At 41.6% G+C, this 19795-nt stretch overlaps 1 protein-coding gene across 17 annotated transcripts in view; it reads left to right on the forward strand.

The window, feature by feature from the left end:
• Nucleotides 1-19795, forward strand: part of cacna1ab (calcium channel, voltage-dependent, P/Q type, alpha 1A subunit, b) — a 113290-nt gene that overhangs the window by 760 nt on the left and 92735 nt on the right. For all 17 annotated transcript variants that reach the window (XR_008413877.1, XR_008413878.1, XM_053855883.1 and 14 more), the window contains exon 2: nt 7148-7525. Coding sequence is in view for 15 of the 17 variants with exons in the window: in XM_053855883.1 (XP_053711858.1) it covers nt 7152-7525 (374 nt within the window). In the remaining 2 variants the exon portion in view is untranslated. The remainder of the gene's footprint in view (nt 1-7147; nt 7526-19795) is intronic.

Consider the following 19795-nt stretch of genomic DNA (forward strand, 5'->3'; position numbering starts at 1 on the left):
TTCATATTCTATAGTTTTACACTACATTGACAAACCTTCTCCCTGAAAATTTTCTACCAAAAAACGTATAATGTTAAACTGTATTCCAAAAAGAAAGTTAGAAAAATGTTTGTGTTCACATTTACACCTACACATTTTTACATTTATTTTTTTAAATTAGTTTTATTGTTTTTATATATATATATATATATATATATATATATATATATATATATATATATATATATATATATATATATATATATGTATGTGTGACCGACACTTATCACAAGAAGCTAATGTCACTGTTTTTGTTTTTTGAGACAATACAATATTTTCCTGCAATTAAATATTGTGTGTGTGTTTATATATATTTTTTTTGTTTGAAGAATTACAAACTTTATCAAATAATGCCAGTGAACACCACCCTTTTTTTCCCAAATAAAATGATTATATTATTATTGCTTTCCATCATGCTTCTGACGACATTTGAGAGCTGCAATATCAACTGGTTTGATAGTCGATTAGTCACCTTCTATGTTTGCGATAAGTCAACAACTGTGTATGTCGTGTACGAGTTGACAAACGCAACAACTCAGAGCGAAACAGAGCGATGACGTCACAACTAGTCGACTTGTGAACTGGTCGGTGTCGACTACGTCGTCTGGGGTTTGGGTTTTTGTACGGTGAAATGATTGTTTTTTTTTTTATTATGACAGAAACCACATATGAATGTGACAACAAATCAGTTGGTGGGGGGAAACGTAAAAAATGGTGGCAGAAAATAAAGAAATAAATGGGAGAAAAAAAACCACCCATTGTTTTAAAGACCGCGCTAAACAACTCCTGTTTTATTCATGGAGCTGCAGCTTTAATCTAGAATTATGCTCTACCACATTCAGGGCCCCAGAAAACTGACTGTAAAAGACAAACATCGCAAGAATTACTTCACTGTTTCCTCACTCTCATATCTGGCGACTGAACCGGATCTAGCTTGAAGATACTGACCAGATGTGACTCTCCTTCGCCTGCATTTCTGTTTATTCCAAAATGAAAAACAGCTCTGTGTTAATTTGCGCGTAACACATATTAGTGCTGTTTCGTAAATCAAATGTGCTTTTGACACGAGGTCTTATTTACCGTGGCGCTGTGCCTCTTCTCCTCCGTGACTCCAGTGGCTCACGTTTCCGTCCTGCGTGTGAAACACAGCTCTGATGATTAATTGTCGCTAGCATCCCCCGCTGTGTTCTAGGTTATACCTGTTCAGGAGAATCCCAGGAGAAACCAGGAATGGATCCCCCAATGAGGTTTTAAGGTCAACAAGGACCTTTCAGCATTCCCAGCAAACTGGTAGCTAATGTGGATTTTCTGTGATAAAAAAATATCACCTAAACTGGAGGTGGATTGTGTTGTGTTCTATTGCGGGTAAGAGAGGAGCTCAGTGTTAGATCACAACCATGGATGAGGATCCACTTCCTAGAATTCCAGACCACGGTTTTCCAATTTCTCTGGCCAATGGCTCTTTGTGGAAAAAAATATCCCACTGTTTAGTCAAGCTATATTTGAGTTGTGTCTCCAAAAAAAGCAACCTGTTGTCTGAGATCTCAGTCATCGAATGGTTCGGTTCCACGTGACATGACAGACAGACTCAGATAAGATACACAGCAGACGACCATGCGCCCGGGGGCATCTTCATCTGACAGTAATAACATCTCTGTCTTTGTTGATGTATGTTCATTATCTGCAGGAGACTGTCTTTATGACGCATACTTGATTAGAAGACTCCAAACCTTTTATGATACATTTTACCTGAATTACCTTTTGGACATTTTTTTGGCAGGGCTTGACTGTGTCCAACTGAAACGTGGTTGTAATGCAGAGGGCGATGACGCAGGATCTTTCTGAACAACTGATTACGTAAAAGGCAAGAGTCAGGGATGAAAACGGCCGTTAGATGGTACAAGGACTCTCAAGAAGAAAGTCATCTACTGACTCAAATATAGGCTTCTAAAATGTGCTGTGTTGTGTCCGACTCTGATTTATCATGACAAACAAGAGGAGTAAATGAGCTAGTATTGTGTGGAGGTCAGCGTCATGAAGAAAGTTTTACAGGTGAAGGAGAAACACTGATCGAGTACCTACCGACCTACCTGACTATGCAATAGCTAGCAACCTACCATCTATTACGACAAGTTCTGTGTCGGGTAGACCTTCCTGTCCATCCACACCAATCTGCCCCATCCCCCCACCCGATCTGATACTTTGTGAAACCGGGTCCTAGAATGAATAATCCTACATGGATACCAAAACGCTTCTTAATTTGTTGTGCGAATAGTAAGTGCATCAGCTTCATTTCCACGTCCGGCATGTTGTGTTCTTATTTGCTACTTACCATTACAGTGCTTCTACAGTCCTGGCCTGTGTGCTACATCACTTCGAAACATTTCAGCGGATCCATGTGGACGATAGAATGGGATTCTTCTTTATGGTTTCTATGCTTTTTCACTTTTTTGAAACAGGCACAAGAGACTGTGGGAGCTGTGTGGATGCATCCTTTTTATTCCTCCTGTACATAATTGAGTCAGAGGGACAGAGGGGTCCAATTTAATGACAAAAAGTCTCTGAAATGAGCAGCATAGGGCCCCATTAATTCTGTGGTGGAATGTTTGTTATTATTAATTCATATACTTAAGAGAGAAGAATAAGATCTGCACGTCTTTCACTGTCATTCAGTTGTAGTTGTTTGTGTTGATATGGAGGGGTTTGTGTTTTTGCTCCATGATTTTCAACGGACATTGACTTCCACGCCTGGATCAGAAAGCTAACATCAGACACTTCCAGTTCACTGCAGATCTTTTTGTATACTGGTGGTGATGTAGCGTTTTCAGTTCCTTAATGGGCAGACTTTAGATTCCTGGCTTCAAAATAAATATTGAACAGCTGCAGCTTGCACAAACTGTTTCATTTATCTGTCTAATGTGGAGCATTGGTGGTTAAATATCATTTCTGTAACTTCGCAAAGTTGTCGTCCCAACAGCTCGTGTTCTTTCAGGGCTGTTTCACATTCACTGCTGGATAAGGGGGTTATGTAAAAGATACAGTTCTCTCAGGTGCTAGAGTTCCTCTTTGCCAAAAATACATGCTCCGTCCCTTTAGCCCCGAGCTCAAATCAGATTCGAGATGTGAAAGTGGTCCGCTCTGTTTGTAATCTGCCTAAACTCACACCTGCGCCGCAGCACGCGGGTCGTCTCACCTCTAATCTTTGTGTCTCATTCATCCTTCCCTTAATCCTCCTCTCAGTGCGGAGCATCCTCTGGTTTGTCAGCTTCATTTGACTGAATTGACTTGAGGCAAAGCAGCGACGCTGTCAGACTCTGTTGCTGTCAAACAAGATGAAGCAGACGATGCCAAATGAAAATCCCACAACGGGTCAGAAAGTAAACGCATGAAACGGCAGATGAAATTGGAGATGTAGTGAAGAAATGTCACAGGAATAACGTGGTAGAACATTGTCGGTGGTGTTGAGGAGATATTCAGAATTACATGCCCGACTTGGCTTCATCCCAGCAGAGTCTTGCTTATTGACTCCGATTTGTTCAATAATTTTTAAGAGCTGGCAGAGACCTTTAGGAATCCCTAGACAATTCAACAATGAGCGTGAGAGCAACCGGACCCGGGGTGGGCATTTAATTCCACAAAGGTTTTTTTGTTCCCTCCAATCACAAGGACACATTTTCACCAATGGAGTTTAATCAGTCGATTATCAGTTTGGTGTTGCTCATTCAGCTGAAACCTCTTTGGTGTCTGATCGGTTGGAACGAAAAGCTGCAGCATCACGGCCCTTTTCAGGACAGGATTGCTCACAACCGAATTAGATAAGAAAACCTTGTTAAGAGGAATTAAACCAGAATGGCAAACTCACTGAAAGTTCTTAAAACCACTGTCTCTAGAAATTACATTTTGAGTTTGCAACATTGACAGATAAAGAAAAACATATCATCTTCACGTTTTCCATTCCCATCAGAACTTTTCCTTCACGCTATCCTGTGAGTTTTAATGTCCGTTTGAGGCTCAGATAAAGAACTTATCTGCAGATCTGAGAGGTTTTTTTCCCCCCCCGATACTATTGACAATGATGTCACACGGAAGAGTGGACATTATGTTGTCTGCAGTCTTCACTTTACCCGACACGACCAAAATTACCTCGCCTGTCAGCAGTAGCTCTGCTGATTCCTCAGTGTGGTGGCGCTGAAGCGTGTGTCGACTGTACACTTGTACAAGCCGACTGGCTGATTGGTCTAGCTTTAACAGCAGGATGAAAAAAAAAAGCCTTTTACTTGCCGGTTCTCCTGCACAGATTTACCGCCTCTGGCTCCTGATTCACTTCCACGGACTTGTAATCCAGCCCAGTTTCAGCTCAGCATTTACAGTGAAGAGATCTGGGTTTCATGCAAGTGAAAGAAAGAGCTGACATTTTCAACTGTGAAATGATGTTGACACACGTCACTCAAGACACACGCGCAGGCTTCCTTGTTCTCTTTTGTCATTTCACATCCGTCATCCCTTTTTTCCATTACCACGGCAGTCGTTGTTTATTATTTTTTAAATTCATTTGTTTTTAAACATGCACTAATATTTTTCAGTGTCTAAGGCAGTTATTGGCCAAGGGCAGCGCTAGAAGTCATATTACACTGCATGTTCTTTACAGAAGTTTGTTAGGTTTTGTGTTGCAGGTTTCTTTTAGAAAAAGAACTCTCCAAAAAGGCAAGAAAAAATAGGTTAAATCAAAGCTTATTTTTCTGTTTTTGTTATTTTTAAAAATATTATCCTTTTATTTAATAGTCATTTTTTTATTTTTGGATTTATATTGAATACCTTATGGTGGAGGTGAATGTATGAGCTCAATGCAGTTTTAAAATCATAAGCATCTTAGTCATGTATATGATTGATATTTATCACCTTGTATTTACAAATGTATTTACGATATATTAAATCTTAATATATTAAGATTTTTATTTAGTTTAAAATTGTATATTTGTATAACTGATTATTTGATGGCCTTCATGACACTGCCACTACACAATATGGTCCCTCCTGAATATACAGTTGTTCTCTGTCCTCCCAAAGGAACAACATCTAAGTGCAAACTTTTCTCACTGTTTACATCTGGATTTTGAATGATGTCACCAACTCAAGTCAAACTACATTTGGATCCGTCACCCGCAAGTTTAACAGGAATAAAGATATATGAAATATGAAAGAAAGGGACTCCTGAATGTGGGTTAGCCCCCTATAGTTCTAAGAGTCGCCGCTACTTGTACGTTCCACTGCTATGTATCTACACTGCAGCGCCACTAGTTGGAAGTTCTGCACTTTATGTGTGAAAATTGCCCCTCCTTGCATGTGAGATGGTTAATATATGTGTGTCAAACGCCTGAGAGTCCTGTGAAAACATAAGCAAGTTTTCATTGGACATTAAACCATGTGGTCACAACAACAACCATCTTATCGCGAGCGAACAATTTCACTGCAGTTTGACGTGCGTCACTTCACTCTGTCTGTGTGACATGTGACTCTGCGTGTAAATGCCAGTGCTGATTTTGCTTTGTCTTCACGTCTTTGCTGTCTGTCTTGCTCAACAGTTAGTCACCCGTCCACCTGTCATTCATGTGTCCCCACTTTCTTTTATCCTCCTGGATTTTTGACCTTTTCTTGGAATCACATGATCTGGCCTGTTGGGAGAACTGGTGTTGCATGGCATCTCGCTTCCACTTCTAATCCGCCGCCTCTCTTTCTCCCCAGCATGGCCTGAATTGTGCCAGTTTGCCCTTGCGTTAGTTTGAGGTTCGCTCTGTGCGACTCCTACTAATAGATCTTGACTTTGCCCAAAGGCACACCCCTGACAACCCCCTGACTAAAGTCCTTACCATAGCAGTATGTCTCGCTGCTCTACCTGCAACGTGTGGCTGTAAATCTCGGTGTGTGTCTTTCTGTCTCTGCAAATTAGTCTTCCTTTTCTACCGTATCAGGGAGAAAGTCAATGTAATGCTCTCTCAGCAGATAATGAGTGGCAAAAAGTCTGTTTCCATTTTGTTTCGATGCGCACACACACACACACACACACACACACACGCACACAAACCGGAGGCATTATTGCAATGACGCATTAAAGATTTAAATGCCAGGTTACTGTCATTACTCTTCGCCTGCATAAATTAGGAGTCTTTGTCTGCTATGGTTCCTTTATCTCCCTCCAAAACGAGGGTTTATTTTAATGTCTGCTTTCTCATTCAATTTCACCTATTAACCAGTCCCTACATTTTATCTGGCATGTCCAATCTTTTATAGTCAGGCTCCAGCTGTCGGAGACATATTGATATCTTACCTTATAAGGCTCTTCCCAGCTGAACATGCTTTGATATCATCACATTACATGTCATTTATCTGATACATTTGCCAAATTCAAATCCATTTCAACTGTACTGTTGGTTTTTCCTGAGGTAAAATCTCAATGGTAACATTGCTTGAAGTTGGTCGTTTCTGAGCTGTTGTTGTGTCATTCGTACAATAGTAAGAATTAGCCCAAACTTTTTTTCTTTCTTGACATTCTTGACATTTGTAATCTCTATTTTCTCGACACATCCTCACTCCCATGGTCGAGAATCTGGCGTCCATTTCATGTTTTGCAGACACCGATACGCCCTCCTTGCTAAAAGCCGTCAACATCGTTCTGCATGCCACGGATGTCAGAACGTGCTTCAGTTGACTGCGTCAACAAGCAACGCTGAAGGCTTCCTCCAGAGGCAAAAGTCCACTCTCCCAATGTCAATATATTAGGCCGAGTGAGGTAGGATTGATTTCTTCAACACTAACTTTGGGAGTCATGATTCCATGACAAACCGACACCGGCACTTTTATTTAGTTTCGAATTTCATTTCATTGATGTTTTTTTTTTTTTTCTCTTTTGGGCCATGTTGAATGATATTATGTGCGAATGAGGTCCCTTGACGTTGGGTTTGACACAGCTAGTACATTTTTAGCTTGGCTTCTTTGCATCATGTGATTGTGAAGAAAGGTGAGGAGTCTTGATGCCCAACCATCTTCTTATGATTTAGGATGGCGTCCTCAACCTCTAACGCATTTCCTCATCTGTCTGTCCCTCCTCTAGCTCCATGCTGTCCCCTCTCTGTCAGGAGCACGGTGGCTCTGTGGTCTGGCCTGAGACGTTGCCACACTCTCAGGTTCTCCATCGGCCCCTGCGATGCCCCCCTCCACCCATAAGCGGCAGCAGCGTTGGCCCTAATCCCACGTACTACCACACCGTGTACAACGTCCAGGTGGACCAGTACCGAGATGTTCCTTTTGTCAGCGGAAGTGGGGGAATGGGGAGCCGCTCGGCCCGTGGAAGTTTGGCTACAAGCAGCAAGGACCCCACTGTCCCACCCATCCGCAGGAGGGGAGGACTTGTGGACCATCGTGATGTCATCAAGGCTCACCAAGCCCACAAAATGCACAACACACCACAGGCCAAGAGGAAGCAATGGGAGTGAGTAGTCTTTAATTTTTATTGAAAATAAGGTATATTCCTAATTTTGTTTGACTTGGACTTGACACGGGACTTCTTTCAAGATTCTTTCAATTCTGAATGGATTTACTGATATTTATGAATCCACTCACCCAATCCTGGTCTTTGGACATGCACAGCAGTGTTACCTATCTGAGCGGATTATAAAAAAATAGGACTAGATTTAAGTTGCACGTGTAAAAATGTTACTTCAATGATTCAAGTTTCTCTCCAATAGAATACAGTAAATTCAAGTCCCATTTCAACTCATCCAAGTTTCTGAGTTTCTGTGAAAACTGGACGACTGAATTCTGCCAACATGTTGGGTCCTCTTGAGTGAACCTTCATAATAAATAAGGGAGCAGACAGGTCTGGTCTGGTGGCGCAGTTGCAGACAAGGACAGGTGCGTCACTGAGGCCTGGGGGAGAAAGTTGATCTTCATGCGACATGACATGTTAAGCTCATGGAGTGGGATGATTGTCCATGGCTTATAGATTTCACTGCCCTTTGGCCTTGTGTATGATCTTCAGATCTCCAGAGTCCTTCAGTGTCATCTGCTGTCTTACTTCAGAGTACCCTTCTGTAAGGGACATGATGGGCTGTTTGAGGGTGAGGTTCGTCGGACCACGAGCCACTTCATCACATCATGGTTTGCTCCATCCTCTCCACAGTAGCTACTTTACACTAAAGAGAAACCTAAATTGCAGACTCCAGATGTTGAGTTTTCATGGGTCCAATTGATGTTTTCCAGATAGTTTTTAGGTTCTCACCACTGTACCACCCTCACATTGACTATTGAGATCAAGGTGACATGGAGGTTTCTTCTATATTAGTGAGTAGAGATGCTTGTTTGTGTTCGGCTGTAACTTCTCCTCATGATGATTGAGAGAGCGTTTCTGCGTCTGTGGCCGCAGCCATCTCTGTTCACTGAGGCGACTGCGTTCCTCTGTAGCACTGCGGTCGAGCAGTTTGTGACGTCGAAAACAACAGTCTCTTGTTTTAGTCTCAGTCACTGCAACGGGTTGCTCTTGTTGTCTTTGGCATCAGATTTTTGCTCAGTGTCCTTCGGTGATTTCCTGCCGCGGTGTGACTCATTGATTTTCGTCAGGTTGTGGGGGCAGCAGCCAAAGTTGAAAGGTTGAGACGTTCTTCTCCCCAAATACCTTTTTCAGTTCAGTTGGATTTGCCATGAACACCTCACGCATGAAGGGTCCAGCAGACAAGCGCATCTCTCGGGACTAGAATCAGAGCCTGGTCTGCATCCTTGGACTCATCCAGGGCTGACTTTTTATATTCATTTTTCTGACCAGAACTTCATCTTCAGTTTGTTGACCTGTGATGATTGAAAAAGGTTTTATCAATCATCAATCAGGTTTTATCGCCACTAGAATTTCCTGATAGGTGCCGCAAAATCTCTCACAATTAATTGTGCCTATCTTCTTCACAATCTTCTCAGTAAAGTGTCTGTTTGCCTTTTGGCATTTTGACATTGTTCAAGGAGCTGTAAGATGAGATGTTTTGGTCTCTGTGATGCAAAACAAGTCAAAGTGCAGCTCTGACTTGACCCCTGTTGACCTGCCCGGTCAGAGGTTGTTGATTTTTTATTGATTTTGAAGTGAAGGTGTCATTTCTGTGCATCACCTATTTTGCTATTCTATCAACGAATGAAGAAAACAGTCACGCATGATGTATAATATTGTAAGGCTTCATGGATTGATCATCTTTTTAGCAACTGTGTTTTTGACATATGATTGAACAACATACGTTTTGTGTCCCATTTCGGTCTGAAGTGAAAATCTTCTTTCAAATTTCTTGTGCTGACTCCTGTTGTGTCAGGATAGCGGTGGGTCTGACTTTAATCGAATCATGTTGTGTTGTGTGCTACATTCTATGAGTTCAGTCGACTACCTGTGACCTGGAGCAGAGCTGCTGCCTCTCCCCTGTGAGTGTTTGAAGCTAGGAAATGAATACAATAGAAGTACCAATAGGGTCTGTTTACCTTTTCGCATGTTCATCACCTCGCTCTCTTACCGTCGCTGTGGTTCTCCTCTGAGTGCAGACAGTCATTAGCAGTGCCCTCACACCAAAGCTGCTGGAGCTGCCAAATATCCATCACCTCACTTACCACCTCACACTCACCCTTGAACATTCAGAGGAGCAGACAATTGTGTCTCTCTAACCAGTTGTCATCATACTCATGCACACTATCACCGCAACCTTTAAATGTGATTTGTTCTCCATTTAAGAGTCACTGGCGGCATCGCTGTTGGACCACACTTGTGTGTATGTGTGTGTGCACATGCATGTGTGACCTTACAGGTTGCTTTATATTCTGCGCCTCATGTTGCTGTCCTGTTGACGTCACGTTTCATATTTCAGCATGTAGAAAGTGTATGTTATGTATAATAATTAATACTAAAAAACTACTGACAGGAGTGGAAATATATTACATATATTATAAAGAAGCATATATTATATTGTGATATAAACCCGTCAATTCATTTACATTTGAACAACTCATTAAAAAATAAGTAATACGAGAAATATGGTGTAAAAGATGAATTGTTTAATGTAGAGCAGAGTTGATTTTACACAAGTAAATCAAATTTTAAATTGATACATTAGTTATATTAATGTTATTTTCAAACAACACGAGGTTAAACAATAGTATTAGTATTTAAAATGTATTTTTCCCTTATAAACTTGACAATTGCTCTTGAAATTCCTCCTTAAGAGCAATACTATCTCGGAGAACGCCTCGATCATGAGAGCCGGTGTTGAATCAGCGCCAACGTCAGCGAGATCGGCCGGCGGCGGTGCTGCCAGCTGCACTCCTGACGGAAGAGTTCAGTGAACGCATCATTCATCTTCTCCCTCTCAATCACTCCCGTCGCCGCCGTCAGACCTCCGTTTCCGTCGCGCTGCACAATATCTAGCATCGAGTGAGCTTTAGGAGTGACACCGACATCTTCACTTCATCATCATCATCATGTAATATTCATTTTAATTTCATGTTCAATGACGACCACACACATGACTAAGAACAACCGGGGGCGACACGTCCCTGATGCTTACCCGATGGACAGCAGCAAGAGTGGAATGGTGCTGCCCCCTGGTGCTGTGATAAAGTGTCACGTTTGAGAGTGTGCTTCCTTGCATGATCTGATATATTCTTTATTCTTTAAAACCTATATAAACCTCTTTTCATCTTATTTCAAAACTGCTATTATTATTACTATGCCATTATCTCGTAATATATATATAATTACGCAATATACACATTAAATTGTCATTGATCATATTGTTATTGATCATAAAGATTTTCCTCTGCGTTGTCACATCATCTCAAATTTATTATTCCCAAAACGCATGATAGAAAAACCTCTAGTTGGCAAACAGGAGGGGGTTCACTGAAATATATGCAGTACTTCATTTAACCGCTGGGTTGCAGCATAGTCTCCTACAAGTCAGTCCTTGACCGCAGCCCTCACAGTGGGGATTAGATCGCCATCTACCGATTGCGCATCGTTTTCATTCATGGGATGCATGTTTGTTGCGTTACCCTTCATTTTGCCCTTTTTTTTTTTAAATTAAATGTAATCTTTTTCCATTGTTCAAACTGATTATTATTACATGTTCTTCCAAATTTCCTTGTTTCCTGTAATACTCAGGAGATTTAGTTATTTACTTCGATTCTCAGTTTCTACTGGGTTCCGGAACACTACTGCCACCTGCTGTTCAGATCAACTCTTTTCACTAGCCTGTCAAGGATTTTTATAATAGTTTGATATGAAGATGAAGTAAGTGTAGGGCAATAATACACTCTTTAATTGCTCTTGTAGTTCCCAATATTTAAATATTTTCTTATAATAATTAAATCTGCATCAGTAGTATTTTATGCAGAACCATGATATTCATGAAATCATGTCAAATATTCCACACTGTTTTTGTAACCACTAACCAATTAAAACTGCGCTGCATAAAGAGACTTAATTCATGTCATTTGTTAATATTGGCTGGATTAGCATGTGACCCTCACACGCACTACTTTAAAGATACGAAGGAAACATCCTCCCTGTTGTGAGATAGTTGCTGAAGTGAGTATTCTTATGCAGCGTTACTCAGCAAGTTCAGAAAAATCATTGATTTGTCTCATTTTAATGAGGAAGAGCCCAGTGGGAACGTGTTGGTACGCTGATGAGTGACCAGCGTTGGCAGTGAGAGGAGAGGGAACATGCAAATTCAGATGGTGCGTCAGCACTGTGAAACAAACGTTTCACAAACGTAATGTGAACACAGTTTCATATCATCATATCGTCTTATCTCATATATATGTGTGTGTGTGTGTATGTATATATATATATATATATATATATATTAGATGATGAAATGAAAGGATCTCTTTTGAAAACGCATTTGAGTCATGAACAGGCTTTTTGTGTGACCGATCTCTTGGACTCTAAAGCATTGATGGCAGAGGTGGAGCGTGTGTGTTTTGTTGCGTAAGCCGGCCCTTCCCGTCAGCCTAGCAATTAGCTAATGGTCTCAGTCACAGCTACCTCCTGGTAATGACACAGCTGTTTCTCCGCCATGGCGTGGTGCGTTCAGGGTCCTACAGAATTTTTTTTTCTCAATTAGATGGATTCCTCCTCAGTGGACCCCCACGTGTCTATAGCTGACAAATTGACACACATATATCAGCTTTGGCCTTTGGCCTCTGTCCCTCTGAGATGTTGCACTGGCTTGTCACACCCTCTTTTTCGGCCTCACCAGAAACTCCCAAAACAACAAGAGGTCACTGTCAAACAAATAGTCGGAGGGCGAGGTTTGACAGGCAAGTCTGCTGTCGTTGTTTTCCCAGCAGGGGAGCCGCAAAAGGAGTCCTGTGCTGTGAGAAATAGCTTGGTGTCTTCCAACGTCAATGAATGAATGACAGAGCTTTTATTATGAAGGTGATTCATGATGACTTGCATCACTGGCTTCTGGTAGATGACGTTCCTTACTCTTCCTTCCTCTTTATTCCCAGTGTCCCTCTTTCCTCGGCTGTCGCCCAGGGTCGCCCCCTCCGATGTGATTGGCCGGCGGCCAGACACTCCCATTTAGTGCTGCCTGGTTTCCATGCCTCAGCTTTTTCTCAATGAAGGCTTTACGCACCAACGTTTATGGATACACAAACTTTTAAAAGAGCACTCGGCAAGATTATGTACCGTATGTACACACAATTTTTTAAAATTCAAGATCAAAATTGATAAAACATCTGTGGACGAACGAAGAGTTCAGTCATTTATGTTCCTCTTTAGGACCTTGAAAACCTGTTCGGGACCGTGTAAGTCCGACACATAAATATGGGAGGTCGGGAGATGCGGCAGGAGCTATGATGTGGGGGGAAAAAGGGATTGAAAAGTAGTGATGCGGAGGTAGATGATAAGAAGGAAAACAGATGTAAGACGGAAGGTACACATGTTGACCCTGAGAAGAAACTGAGTCAAGGGTCAAGACAGCAAAACAAGAATCCGTTTGTGATCAAGTAGTATAGGTTAAATGTTGCCCTGCTTTAGTTCTACTGCCATCCACCCAGACAAACCTTGTGGCCTGCTGTGGATGAATGCAGTCAGTAACATTGGACAAAACCTTTGGTTTTGAGATCCAATGTAATCGGTCATCACCATATGGGGTTTAAACACAACTTCAACGATTTAATAATGGCAATATCGGATTGCTTTCTTGATCCACTACATGAAAACAGTTTAAGAACCAATCTATTTGTAATGTGAACACAGTTGAGTTTGAGAAATCATCTTTTTTCCTCTCTGAAGGAAGTACGTACGTTATTTCAAAATAAAGTTTTGAACCCATTTGTTTAATATATATTGTTTTTAATTTACTGTATTTTAATTTATTTATTTCTAACAGTGTAAATGCACGTAATGTGAAGTCCTAATGTGAAGTCCCACGTCATGTAAGATAATTACCCTCATGAGCAGCTGAAGGTCGCTGAAAATAATTTACCAATAAAGTACAGGAACTGTGGGGTGCATGTCGTTCATTATCTGAACATCCATAAATAAATAAATAAATGCACATATCACTCACGGCTCAAGGAGGTTTGGTGATATAGCTTGTCTGTTCATAGCAGAGTTGGCAAATTCATTTCCCCCATTGTTCTTAAATACCATTTTCAACCAATCAGACTGTATTTATTTCAGAAGCATTTTTAAGGTTAGTTTGACTCACTTGTTCTAGGTTGAGATGTACGGTCAAGTCATGTGATTTTGTACAAAGAGTAAATTATTTTCACACAAGTCAACACGTATTAATAAAATTTGGTACCTTGCTGAGTCAAATTGCAGTTTAACCGCAAAGCACTTCCTTAAAACCACCCGCTGCAACCGTTGCATATGACAGGAGGATTTCATTTGATCAGAGCCACTTTGGCGATCTGACCTCATCCATCTACCGTTTTAAGGCTGATGTCCTGTCCTCAGCACTTTTCTATCTGGAACGCCCCTCTCCACACCTCCCTTTCCCAAATTTGTGGGGACTAAATAAACTATATCTCAGCATCATTTTGGATCTGGCTTATCATGTGTCAGCAAATATGCAGTTGTATATTACTTACTTTGGAGTGCAGCGCTGCACATTCTCGTCCTTCCACTTGAGTCACTGATGCTGTGTGCACTGACAGGAAAAGTGACAGATTATTTCAAGAATGAACATGCTGGAGCCAGTATTGTCATTTTTTTTTACCTGTTCTCTTGAGCTTTTCTTGAGTTTGATGCTCTAATTTCAATTGACAAGCTTTACTTTTCAAGATTTGCTTCCTGTCTTGTGGAGAAATCATGGCTTATTTTTTGTACTCAAAACTGCATGAATATATTTTTGATATTTCATAATGTGCCGACACGTGTATATCACAAAACACATTTCTAAAGCACCTGTTTATATGTGACATTACATTAAAAAGTTACCTTTCTTAAATAGAAATGCGAAATAAGACTTGTTACACAATGAACGTTTCATCTTAGGTTATATGTACCAAATGTACCAAGCAATAATCTGTTTTATTTCTTGTTTTTCCAGACACACTAGAGGGCGACCTCACTTTCAATTTCTGGTTCTGTTTCTACCTGACAACTAATTTTCCGTTCTTTCATCCCAAAACCTTTCATAGAGAGTTGGGCTCTTTGAGGTGACCAAAACCCAAATAAAATAGAGCTTCCATTCCAACATAAGTGTTGTCGCATTAAATGAAACTTCCCTTTTCCTAACAAGCTGGGATCTGCGGGAATTCAAGGTTTATTCAACTGTGTCTTGCACAAGCCCCTGTGTGGGTCTTAGCTATTATGAGCCATATGGGCTTGTTGTGCTTGACTTGTTCTTCCGATAACCAACCCTCAATGGTGGCAGAACGCCACCACAGTACTCTGATATATTAGCATCATGGATCCTCATGCTTGGCGAGAGAAGAAGAAGAAATCACAAGACCATTGTGAGAAACTATATGGGCTCAAGTTTAATATCGCTATTCCTCAAATCGGTCCAGCAAAAACTTGAGCCTGAGAGTCACCATGGATTTTTACACTTTTGCTACCCAATGATTGTTCCTGTTTACACATGTGCCGTAATTTTATGTTTAAATATTGTGGAGACCCATCTTCAGTAAGTCAAGTCAAATAGGGGCATTTAAGGAGCGTTGGAAGTGTTATGCCCTGAGTGGTGGTGAGTGTCTTGCCGATGGTGCTCTCCATCTGTCTCAGTTTGTCGTGGAGATGGTGTAAAAGGATCGTCATGGTGCTCACAATATGATTCCCAGTCCTACTTTCCATCACCTCCTTCCAACCATCTTTCCAACACAGGAGTTCTGCCACACAAAGAGTAAGCTGGTAGATAGTATCGCTGATATTTTGTGTCAGAACTGGACCACACACTACTCAGTATAAAGTCGTGAAACACTCAACAATAGTCTTATTATTCGTCAAGTATGTATTTTTCTAGCTCACTGTAAAGTAACTTCACCCATTTGACACCACGCATCAATAACACATGCTTCCTCTGCTGATTTGAATTTCTTATTCACCATTTCCGCCTCGTTTTCTTTAATTCTGTCCGTCCTTTAGTGCTGATTCTCTGACCAGAATGCTTACTCCACACATCACGGCCGGGCCCATTAGCTGAAACCAGCAACACTCACTGCTTTTTTTCTCCCCTTCTCTGTTATTCCCTTCCACTCCCATTAAACAGCCAATCAATTAATACAGTATGTGTTGGAAGGAGCCAGAAAAAGAGCAATCTGCTAATTAGCTTGGATGCTACATCAGCGCGCTATATCTCCTTGTCTCTGGGAATAACTGCAGCTCTTTAATTCTTTGTCATGAGGGCTCTCTCCATAATGTGTTGATGAACATTCCGGCCCCATCAAGCTTGCGTCAGTGTGTCTTCGTAACTGAGAGTGTATCCAAACTGTTAGCATGCTTCACATTGATTCGCTTATTGTCGTGCTAACTAGCTAGTTCATTCAGCTCATTGCTGTGCTAGTAGCTTTTTGGCATTCAAGATGTTGCTGCATTGCTCTTACCAAGATAGTGTCAATAGTGATGCCCATATAGAAGCTTACTTATAAATACATTCTGTTAGCAACTACTACTTTTGCTTTTGTTGTACAGTGGTGCCTTGGTTTTCAAACATCTCGGAATTGGAACGTCTCGGAATTCGAACAAAAATTTCTAGATTTTTTTGCTTCGGATTTCGAACGAAAATCCAGAACTCGAACTCCCCCGAAAAAAAGCCGGAAAAACATAACGTGCGTGGACCGATCAGCTGACCCACGACGCGCTTTGTTATTGTGTATAACGCAGCCTCTGTATGCAGACGTGTCCCGTTAGCTACATTTACTGACTGTTTTTTCTTCATATTGAGGTGTAAAACCTTTCCTGTCTCCACACTGGACCGTGGTAGAGTGTCACAGGGGAGGTGCTGGAGCGCTCACTCCAGGGTTTGATGTCCTGTTGTGGGCTGGAGCTGGGACAGGGATGAGGCGAGTCTGGGACAGAGCGTGACTTGGTTTATGACTTTGTCACAGCCAAACTGCACAGAAGCGCACATTCAGAGCTGGACACGCACCGGGCACCTCTTCACTTCTGGAGAGACGTCACTCACTCGGCAACCCCTCCCACATGCAGCGGCCACACACATAGAGGAACAGCGCACCTGCAGCAGACACTCTACATTCACTCCTACAAAAGACTATGTTAAGGCTCGGAACGTACACCTGATATCATAGGGGTGTAACTGTTCACCATCTGGATCTCGGATTGAAAAAAAAAAAAAAAAAAGTGAAACACTAATGTTGCTATGATAGCAACAATCACTTTGTACCATCATTAGGGCCAGTGGCGCAATAGATACCGCGTCTGACTACGGATCAGAATATTCTAGGTTCGACTCCTGGCTGGCTCGAATGATTTTTGGTCGTAACTTCAACGAGAGACCATGTTTTACCTCATAAATATCGAGTTGATTGGTAGTTAATCAAAAAGCACCATAATTTTTACATCCGCCTTGGAGGCATTGGTTTACCTGTCCATCAGTGTTCAATTTAGCACCACCACGGCTTAAATGAGAGCCGCCATGCCATAAGAAAAAGGATCTCTTTTAAAAGATGAACTCTCACGTGATGAAACGTTTTTAAATGATGCGCAAACAACTGGATAACACATCATAGAGGTGGACTTGAACGTGACGGTAGACAGCGTGTTTTTGAAGGAAACATCCCCAGAGAAACGTTATAATAAGTCAGTCCACAAACACATACAAACACAAAATCCAGATTCGCCTTACACCCCGTAAATTAATATGCATGTGTCAGACACCATAACAAGTGTTTGCTTCCCACTAGTGGCCTTATAAACTATTGGCTATTGATATTGTGCACTTAAAATGTCACACTATTGACTATTACAGTATTGCACTATTGAATATTAAGACATTCGAGTGGATCGCTATCCAGTGATAGTATCATGGTTGCTTATAGAAAAGCACCAGTGGCTATCACTATTACCACCTCATCGACTTGGACATCTGATACAACTGATCTGTGTCTACTGTTGTTACTACTGTAACAATCGCTGTTTGTTGTCGTCATGTTTTTAAACAACAGTCATTTGCATTTGGAATTTACAGAGATTTATGTTTAAAAGCCTGTGTGGATGGATGGATGTCTCCTTTCTGAACAAATACATAGTGGTACGAGTAGCCTGTTTATGTGTGTGTTTGTGTGCACATGCGCAAAGAGAAAGATCAAAGACAGCTAATGAGGATGGGACTAATACACACCGCCATCCTCACCCTCGGAATTGGAAATAGCTCAATGTTTGATCAAAAATAAACATTTCTTTCAGTGCTTTGCTGTTTGAAATCATCTATAATAAATCTGATCTGGATATGACAGAGGATTATCCAGATTTCTTCAGCTAAACCTGCATGACGGGTGTTGCTGCAGTGTGGTCTGGCTCCTCTAGTCGTCTTCAGATGGTCGGATGCTTCAGCCTGCTGTGTGGATCAGAGAGCAGGAGGGGAGTGGGGAGGGAGGTGGATGGAGGAGCTTCGTTTCAAGGGGGAGGTGCCAGGGCTTCCTGCGGGGGTTGCCTGTGTGAATGCTCCCTGAATGACAATGCTGTGGATCAGGCCCTCAGCACGACTCCCTCACACACCCACACACTCTGGCGAGGAGAGCCGGGGAAGCTGCCAGAGGCTGCAGCAGGCCGGCAAAGGCAGAATGTTTAAAATAAACGTAAAAAAAAATATCGCACTCTCATCATCAATAACCGATAGGGAAGCCTGTCAGTCTCCAGAAACCCACTATTGAGCGGTTTGCCGTGATCGCACACTCACTGGTCCTCCATCACCCACTCCCACCGCCTCGCCACCACTTCTTCTTCCCGACACTTTCGCTTTCTCTCTCACTCGCTGCTGTCAGTGGGAACAAGCTTTTATCACGCCAGCAGCCACTAGACTACGGGAATCAGATGACGAAGAGACCTGGTGAGACAGAATTTATGACGTGGAAAAGACATCTTGTAAATAATAGGCTGGAGCAGGGGGGGTGACCTCAGGATTACAGTCAAGATGCTGCTTAATCCCACATAAGTGACTCATACTGAACAATCGACTCCGAGAATGAGATTAGATTCTTCAGTCAGATGTGATTCATTTAGGCTACTTCGATATCCATACTAAGATAAGATGAAGAGAGAGATGAGTAATAAAATGTAATCGATGGAGTAGTGATGAAAGAATGAAGGATAGTGGGGGTCAAGAAGAGACACTTTTCTGAAGCACAGGTGACATATACTCGGACACTTCTCCATCTCAGGATCCAGTGGATTCCACACGCCCGCTGTCACGTTGTAGCAGCGTCTCTTGTTCTCATTGCAGACTGAGCTGTGTAAGCTACTTCATATGAATTGGACAATTAATATTGTTACAGCTGTATATGAGGCAAATGAGCTGCTTGGTGGAGCCTTCCATCTCTAAGTGCTTTTCTTCTTCTAGATGTTGCTTCAAATTATTACTAAAGTTGTCAAGCAAATTCAGCTTTGTAGACTGGGTTGTCTTTATTTGCGGGACCTTGAATACCGCAACTGTCAGGGTTCAGTTCTGGATTAAAATCAGGAGAATAAACAAGAGCTGCATATATGCTTATGGGTCTGGCCATAAAATATATTTTTCATGTCTACGCCACAAAAAGTTTTTTCTTTCTCCGATATTTTGTCTGTATAAGCACCATTATCTGTGTTTTATGTGCATTCAATGCAGCAAAGAAACGGTCTCCTCAAGCCAAACCCAGGAGTGCAACAAATAATTCTTATTTTTTTATTTATTCATTGTCAAAAGGACTACCAGACATACATTTCAGTTGAGAATGAAATTCTGTTCTCAATCTTACTTTTTAGTGATTTTGTTAAAGGTTTTGGTTCTTCGGTCCTGGTCACCATATGCTCAGCTCAGGGTTTTAAAAAGAGCAGTTACCTCCTGAAAAAGGACAGATGGTTGGAAGAAACAACAATGAGTCTTTTCTTCTCCAAAGAGATGTGCTAATCTGATTCCTCTCGCTGTCTGAGTCCTTGGATAGGCACAGGATCCTCAGAAAACCGTTTGTGGTCATTTCAGCACCAAGGACAGAGCAAAAATAACCATTACCAAAATACCTAAAAGAACAAGTTGGGAAAGGGTTCTCTGGTCAGCTCTTTTGT

Source organism: Synchiropus splendidus, chromosome 2 (genome assembly GCF_027744825.2).
Source record: "Synchiropus splendidus isolate RoL2022-P1 chromosome 2, RoL_Sspl_1.0, whole genome shotgun sequence".
Classification (NCBI taxonomy): domain Eukaryota; kingdom Metazoa; phylum Chordata; class Actinopteri; order Syngnathiformes; family Callionymidae; genus Synchiropus; species Synchiropus splendidus.